This window comes from Giraffa tippelskirchi, chromosome 9, assembly GCF_054371585.1.
Source record: "Giraffa tippelskirchi isolate mGirTip1 chromosome 9, T2T-mGirTip1v1.2.pri, whole genome shotgun sequence".
NCBI classification, from domain to species: domain Eukaryota; kingdom Metazoa; phylum Chordata; class Mammalia; order Artiodactyla; family Giraffidae; genus Giraffa; species Giraffa tippelskirchi.
In genome coordinates, this window is record NC_137283.1 from 144,954,401 (window position 1) to 144,962,877 (window position 8,477).

At 40.0% G+C, this 8,477-nt stretch overlaps 1 protein-coding gene across 2 annotated transcripts; it reads right to left on the reverse strand.

Annotated features, from left to right (window-relative positions):
* Positions 1-456: 456 nt before the first annotated feature.
* SF3B5 (splicing factor 3b subunit 5) lies at positions 457-1,158 on the reverse strand. 2 transcript variants are annotated; one of them, XM_081531052.1, is made up of 2 exons: positions 777-1,158; positions 457-670 (listed from the first exon to the last, which is right to left on the reverse strand). In XM_081531052.1, exon 1 carries the CDS (start codon positions 1,055-1,057, stop codon positions 797-799), a length of 261 nt encoding a protein of 86 aa, XP_081387178.1. In that variant the 5' UTR covers positions 1,058-1,158; the 3' UTR covers positions 457-670; positions 777-796. The 2 variants fall into 2 exon arrangements, with proteins under 2 accessions (XP_081387178.1, XP_081387177.1); XM_081531051.1 differs by having other exon boundaries at positions 773-1,158.
* Between the last annotated feature and the right edge of the window lie 7,319 nt (positions 1,159-8,477).

The window sequence follows — 8,477 nt, forward strand, 5'->3', positions numbered from 1 at the left end:
GCCCCTAAAGCATGGAAAATACCTGCCACATAGGACTAAACAAATATTTGTTGAATGTTGAATGAATGAAAGAATTCATGTCAAGTCTCAAGACACATTCACAAAGTCCCAAAAAAAAGAGAGGATGCAATCTGCAGAGAGAGGACAATGCCAGCAAAGATTTTTTTTTTTGAATGAAATTAAAAGGGATACAATAAACACAAATTTCAATACTGAAAGAGTTATGGGCCTGAAAAAAAAAGCTCTTGGGAAAAGTCTGGGTTGGAGAATGTTATAAAGGTTGTGCAGGGTGCATTTAAGTGTCTGGCAATGAATGCTGGCCCTGAACCACCTGCCCAACCCCTTCCTAACCCTCCCCTTCTTTATCCCTCCTATTCTCCCGCCTCCCCCGAAGCCACAGTGCCAAAGCCCTCCCTGGACCCCTTACCAGAACACAAATAGTCCACACCAAGAGACTGAAACGTTTCTAAACTTTATGTAAAAAGCAACGATCAACTAGCCGAAAACGAGCCTCTAAATCCCGTCTCACTCCAGTGCCGTCTTCTCTCAAGTTTGCTCCACGGTCCAGTCACAGTTCTCAGGGGTCCTGACAGTCTCCCAACGCTGTGTTCCACAGGAAAACAGGGTCCACAGGAAGGCAGGTCATGCGGGACGCCCTGGGTAAGCACCTCTGTACAAGGGAAGCACGAGAAGCAGAGACATGGAGAATCAATTCACTTAAGAACAAGCGAGAATGCAGGCAAACCCGGGGAACTCAGGGACAAGTACTCACGTACAGCGATGATACCACGGGGTCTCAGTTCTCCTCCGGCTTGTCGGCTGGCGGGCCGCAAGGCTGCAGCATCTTCTCCATCAAGTTGAAGCGGACTCGCGCTTTGCTCTCATTCTCGGCAATGGCGAAGTAGTTGAGAAGATCGAAGTGGCCCATGTAGGAGCAGTAGGAGTCGCGGTGCTGGTTCACCAGCCATTCCCACTTCGTGGTGTCCGCGTGGCCGGTGCCGATGTACTTGGACTGCAGATGCTCTAGCTGGCTGTGAATGGTGTAGCGGTCCGTCATCTCACCGCTTTTCCCTTTGCTCCCAGGTGAAAGGCCGCCGACTACAGGAAGGCGCTCTGGGACTTCAAGCGGGACTGCGGAACCTCCGAACCCACGCGGTCGCAGGCGGATGGCGTCACAGCGACTAGGCCGCGCAGATTCGCAGTCCCAGGACTCAGAGGCGGAAGCAGAAGTGTATTCTGTCACCGAATTGGAGTTGCCCAGGAGACGCTACAAGTGGGCCACCCCTGTAGAGAGTCCCGCCCCCTTCGCAGAGCGTTGCATGCTGGTCCTTCTAGTGGCCCTTACCTAAAAGGAGCTTTGCATGCTGGGACTTGTGGTCTCTGAGGGCTGGTAACGCAGGCTTTTTAGGAACCCTGAGAGATGTTGGGCTGCTTATGGGGTCGCAAAGAATCGGACCCGACTGAAGCGACTTAGCAGCAGCAGCAGCAGAGAGATGTTTAAAGGGTTTCCCTGGTGGCTCAGTGGTAAAGAAACCGCCTGCCAATTCAGGAGACACGGGTTCTAGCCTTGGGTTGGGAAGATCCCCTGAAGAAGAAATGGCAACCCACTGCAGTATTCTTGCCTGGGAAATCCCATGGACAGAGAAGACTGGCAGGCTACAATCTGTGGGGTCACAAAAAGAGTCAGACACAATTTAGCGACTAAACAATAACAAGAAATGGAGAGATGTTTAAAAGGATGTTGGCAGCTTAATGGAGGAAGGTGTCTGGGAGGCAAGAGGCATCCTCAGGTGGTTCACAACCGTGGGTGGGTCACCTGGAAGTCAGGAGACGCAAGTTCTGGTCCCAGCCACGTTTTACAAGTTGTGTGGAAAGTTATTTCATCGCTTGCAGGGCTACGTTTCCTGCCTGGTCACCAAAGTACAGCACCAGTTCCAACACGTTCCAGCGCCTGCATCAAGCCGCTGCTTCCTCTTGAGCTAATTTTTATATTCTCCCTTCAACTTCTCACCCCGCCCTACACGCCCTCAGCCTGTAAATCTTTCTCAACGTTCCCTGCTGCTCGCCTCCCCGGTTCTCCGTTCGTGCTGTTCCCGCTGCTTGGAATGTTTTGTTCCCCCTGGCAAACAATTTTCCCTTTAAGTCACCTCGAAAATATCTCCTTGAAATTGACTTTGGCTACTCCAGACAGATGGAAATTCTTCCTCTTTACATCTCTATGTTATTATCACTTTAAATCCAATTTTTGGTTTAAAGAACTTACACGAATACAAACTACTTAAGAAAAATTGTTTGCTTCTGTTGATGATGTATCATATGCTTCTTTTATGATATCCTCATAGCCTGGCAGAGATTGTTTCTCTAAAAACTTTTGATGAATGGGTAAACAACCGTCTGGTAGCCACACAGAACTCTTTACGGGCTGAAAGACAACTTTAAAATACTTTTATTCTGGTACAAAGTGGCAGTTACGTAGTACCAGTAAGTCTAGAGAGGTACAGCATGATGATTATAGTTAATGCTATATTGAATGCCGAGATTTTCCAGAGAGTAAATTTCAGGTGCTCTCATGAGTTTGAGTAAGCACATGAGATGGTGATGGACAGGGAAGCCTGGCGTGCTGCCCTCCATGGGGTTGCAGAGTCGGATGGGACTGAGCTACTGAACAACTATAATGGGAGGAGATGCATATGTTAATTAGCTTGACAGTGGTAAATAACGATTCACTGTGTATATGTATGTGAAATCTTTTTGCACTCCTTAGATACACGAAGTTATTTTTTTTTAAGAATAAAAAAAAATAACACAAATATTCTTAAGGGATCAAATAAGTGTATCAAAAAAAACAAAAAATGTTACCCTTTCAGTTCAAACTTTGTTACAACAAATATTTCCTTCCTAAAACCTAGAAACTAATATAAGAAGTGCTTGTGGATTTACTATCCAGATGTATCACACTTAGCCTTTTGCCATTTTTGTTTCCAACTTCATTATTTTGTTGTGGCTTTGTATTTTAAAGAAAGAAAACTATACAAATAAACTCAAAAAGTTCTCTGTATTGCCGTCCCTAACTTACTCACTTTAGGATCCTATCTTGAGTTTAGAATTAATCATTCCTGACCCTGTGTTTTTGACTGCTGCAAGTTTGTATATCCATAAACAATCGATGTCTTTGTTATGCATGTTTTAAAGCTTCATAAATCTCATGGACAGAGGAGCCTGGCGGGCTACAGTCCATGGGGTTGCAAACAGTCGGACACCACTTAGTGACTAAACAATGACAATAAATAACACAGATAAATGTGTGTACTGTTATGAAAGTTGTTTTTTTTCCTTGTCAGCATCCTTGTTGATATATATAGCTATAGCTATGTGTTTTATTTAGCATTTTAAAAAATGTGTTTATTAGCCTATTGTATTCCTGCTTCTGTGTATTGCATATTCTTATCCTTTGCCCATTTTCTTATAGGGATGTTTGTCTTTTTAAGGACATCTTTAAATATTCAGGATACTAGGCTTGCCACTTACATGCAATGAAAAAAATTTTTTCCAGTCTAGGGTTCATCTTTACCCTTTATATATGGTATGTTTTGTTATACAGAAGTTAATTTTAAAGTAGTCAGATGTATCAACCTTCCTTTATGGTTTGTCCTTTTTGCATTTGGTTTGAAAAATTAAATTTAAAAAAACCCAAAAAACTCTTTTCTACTCCAGGACCATAAAAAATACTTTTCTTCATTTTCTTGTAAAAGGTTTAGAATTTTGCTTTTTCATATTTAGAAACTTAATTCACCTGGAAGGTTTTGTTTCTTTAGGGATCTAATTAGAAGGAAATGGCAACTGACTCCAGTATTCTTGCCTGGAAAATCTTATAGACAGAGGAGCCTGGCATGCTATACAGTTCATGGGGTCACAAAGAGTAGGACACGATTGAGCACATAAACTCAACTCAACTCATATGGCTAACTAGTTAAATATGTTTCTATATGGCTAACAGTGATAACCAGTCACTCACTAAATAGTACATCCTTTCCCTACTCATCTTTAATGCTTCTATTGTACACATAGGTCTGTTTCTGGGGATTATGTTCTATTAGTCTCTTTGCTGTACCCATATCAGTAACACAAGATCTTAATTATTGTATCTTTATAATAAGTCTTGATATCTGACAGCGTGAAAATCTGTAGAATTTCCTTCTTTCATAAATGTCTTCACAATTCTTGATCCTTTGCTCTTCCACATGAATTTAGACTATCAGTAAAATCCTCATGGAAATTGTGATTGAGTAGTTAAATAAAGCCATGAAAGTTAATATTATTTCCATATCATTAAGAATGATTCTACGGATATGAGAGAAAAACCTCAAATTCGAAGACCTTTGGAGCTAGATAGAAAATATTTATATGTATTAATTAAGACCCAAGGTGTATTAGTTTGCTAGGGCTGCCAAAACAAAGCGCCACAAACTGGATGACTTAAACAATAGAAATTTATTTCCTTCCAGTTCTATAAGCTGGAAGTCCCAAGATCGACGTGTTGGCAAGATGGGTTTCATTCTGAGGACTCTCATTGTCTCACAGATGGCCATCTTCTCTCTGTCTTCACATGGTTTTCCTCTGTGTTTCTGTGTCCTAATCTCCTCTTCTTAGAAAGGCACAAGTCATACTGAATTAGAGTTGGCCCATATCACCTCATTTCACATAAAGGCCCTGTCTCTAAATGCAGTCACCTTCTAAGTTACGAGGGGTGAGGACTCCAGTGTTTGTTTGAACTAGGGTGGGGGGTAAGGAGGTTCATCACTGTTTTATACAGTGATGTGGAATATATGAGAACTTTTGAAAACATTTGTAATTTGTGAAAATAATATAAGTACATGAAAACTTGTATTTGTTGTCAGACAATTGCAATACTTATAAGGAAAACTGAAGAATTACATTGAAAGTTATGGTATAAAATATTTGAGAGTAAAAATTTGAAATGAAACTAAATTTTATCTAAAAGCCTCTTAAAAATGACTGTGAAAATTTGCTGGACTAATAAATAGTTTAGGATTTTTTGCTGAGCTTGAAAGTTTAAAGAGGGCTTCCTTGGTGGCTCAGTAGTAAAGAATCCTCCTGTCAATGCAGGAGACCTGGGTTCAATCTCTGATCTGAGAAGATCCCATGTGCTATGGGGCAATTAAGCCTGTGCACCACAACTATTGAGCCTGTGTTCTGGAGCCGCAACTACCGAAGCCCACATGCCCTAGAGTCCATGCTCTGCAGCAAGAGAAACCACTACAACGAGAAGTCCATTCCCCACAACTTGAGAGTATGCCCTACTTGCCATAACTAGAGAAAAGCTCATACAGTGAAGACCTGGCGCCGCCAAAAAAAAAAAAAAAGTTTAAGGAAAGAGGCAGTTCTTCGATTTGTGTCTTTAATAAACTGAACATTAGCTTTAAAAATCTAAATGAATCTCTGATTATTATTTTGTACAAAAGATCCTCAAAGTCACCAAGAAGGCCTTCCATGTATCAAGATCACCATACAGGTAACGCAAAAACTCTGCTTCACTTTTAATTGTAGTTACACTGAATTTATAGATTTATTTGGGGAGAATTGTCATCTTAACTATATTGAATTTTCTCATCTGGTACATAGTAAATATTTACATTTATATAAGTCTAATTTTTTTACTTTAAATAAAGTTTATGTAATTTTCTCCAAATGGATCTTTCATATCTTCTATCAGATTTATCCCTGGGTATATGCTATATACATTTAAAGATGTTCCTTATGAGTCTTAAATTGTCACCTTGTAAAGAGTATCACATTTTCTTACATTTCTTGCCAATAAACAGTTTTGGTCTGGAACCAGTGGTCTTGTCGGTGAGATATGTCAGGAGAACTGTTACTATTTCCTGTCCCAAGATATTACCTTAAGTCAGTTCTGCCTGTTAGGTTACTTCAATATAACTATCAAATGCCATCTTATATTTTGGCATTTAAGTAAAGAAAATAAGCAAGACGAGTTTCCAATGGAAAGGATATAAAATAAAAAATGTATAAGAAAAAGAAAAGATATCTGTTTTTAGGTGGAAGTCCAGTAATGCAAGGCAACATTTTTCTCTTTTCATCTTTTCTTGGTCTATCTTTATAGATGCTGGCTGTAAATTTTTTTTTAAAGTCATTTAATATTTTGAATGGTCAAGGTTTCGTTCAAGACCAAAAATGTATACAAAAGAGTGCATTTTCCACATCTACCCATTTCTCATCCTCAGTAAGTAACGATTGCTATGTGTATCTTGTTTATTCTGCCAGAGATTTTAAAAATAAAAGCACAAATATATATGATATACTTATTTAAGTGCCTACAGATATATTTGATATTTAACTCCTATTAAAATTAAGATGGTAGCAAAATGCTCACTATAGTTCTCTACTTCGACTTTTTTGTTTATTTTTTGTTTTATTTTCTTGACATATCGTGGTGATCATCTCATATGAGTACATAAAAAACTTCCTCATCCTTTTCAACTTTTGGTCTTGTTTTAAAGCTGCATAATATTCCATTGTATGGGTGTATTATACTCTATAAATAAGCACCCTCTTACTGATTATCAAATGTCTTGTGTATCCATAAAGTATATTTGTTTTGTTACTATTGCAGAAAAATACAAAGTTCAAATTTAAATGAACTAAAATCACATCTCCTTTGGTGAAACAATTATTTTAGATATCCTTTTTCTCTAAGCAAATTTTAAAATATCGAAAGGATTCTCTGTATGTCCAGGTGTTGATGTCATGTTTCACACTAGGGGTCGCCAAAACAGTATTTAAAGCCAACAAACAAGCCAGTAGTTGAGTTCAGTTCAGTTCTGTCGCTCAGTTGTGTCTGACTCTTTGTGACCCCATGGATTGCAGCACGCCAGGCTTCCCTGTCCATCACCAACTCCTGGAGCTTGCTCAAACTCATGTCCATCGAGTCGGTGATGCCATCCAACCATCTCATCCTCTGTCATCCCCTTCTCCTGCCTTCAATCTTTCCCAGCATCAGGGTCTTTTCCAATTAGTCAGTTCTTCACATCAGCTGGCCAAAGTATTGGAGTTGCAGTTTCAGCACAGTCCTTCCAATGAATATTCAGGACTGATTTCACTTGGGATGGACTGGTTGGATCTCCTTGCTGTCCAAGGGACTCTCAAGAGTCTTCTCCAACACCACAGTTCAAAAGCATCAATTCTTTGGCACTCAGTTCTCTTTATAGTCTAACTCTCACATCCATACATGACTATTGGAAAAACCATAGCTTTGACTAGATGGACCTTTGTTGGCAAAGTGAGGTCTGCTTTTTAATGTGCTATCTAGGTTTGTCATAACTTTTCTTCCAAGGAGCAAGCGTCTTTTAATTTCATGGCTGCAGTCACCCTCTGCAGTGATTTTGGAGCCGAAAAAAATAAAGTCTGTCACTGTTACCATCATTTCCTGATCTTTTGCCATGAAATGTTGGGACCGGATGCCATGATCTTAGTTTTCTGAATGTTGAGCTTTAAGCCAAATTTTTCACTCTCCACTTTCACTTTCATCAAGAGGCTCTTTAGTTCTTTTTCGCTTTCTGCTATAAGGGTGGTGTCATCTGCATATCTGAGGTAATTGATATTTCTCCTGGCAATCTTGATTTCCGCCTGTGCTTCATCCAGCCCAGCATTTTGCATCATGTACTCTACATAAAAGTTAAATAAGCAGGGTGACAATATACAGCCTTGATGTACTCCTTTCCCAATTTGAGATCAGTCTGTTTGTTCCATGTCCGATTCTAACTGTTGCTTCTTGACCTGCAAACAGATTTTTCAGGAGGTAGGTCAGGTGGTCTGGTATTCCCATCTCTTTCAGAATTTTCCACAGTTTGTTGTCATCCACAAAGTCAAAGGCTTTGGCATTGTCAATAAAGCAGAAGTAGATGCTTTTCTGGAACTCTCTCACTTTTTCGTTGATCCAACAGATGTTGGTAACTTGGTCTCTGGTTCCTCTGCCTTTTCTAAATCCAGCTTGAACATCTGGAGGTTCATAGTTCATGTACTGTTGAAGCCTGGCTTGGAGAATTTTGAGTATTACTTTGCTAGCATGTGAGATGAGTGCAATTGTGCAGTAGTTTGAACATTCTTTGGCATTGGAATGAAACATTCTTTGGCATTTCTTTGGGACTGGAATGAAAACTGACCTTTTCCAGTCCTATGGCCACTGCTGAGTTTTCCACATTTGCTGGCATACTGAGTGCAGAACTTTCGCAGCATCATCTTTCAGGATTTGAAATAGCTCAACTGGAATTCCATCACCTCCACTAGCTTTGTTCATAGTGATGCTTCCTAAGGCCCACTTGACTTCACATTCCAGGATGTCTGGCTCTTGATGGGTGATCACACCATTGTGGTTATCTGGGTCATGAAGATTTTTTTGTATAGTTCTTCTGTGTATTCTTGCCACCTCTTCTTAATAT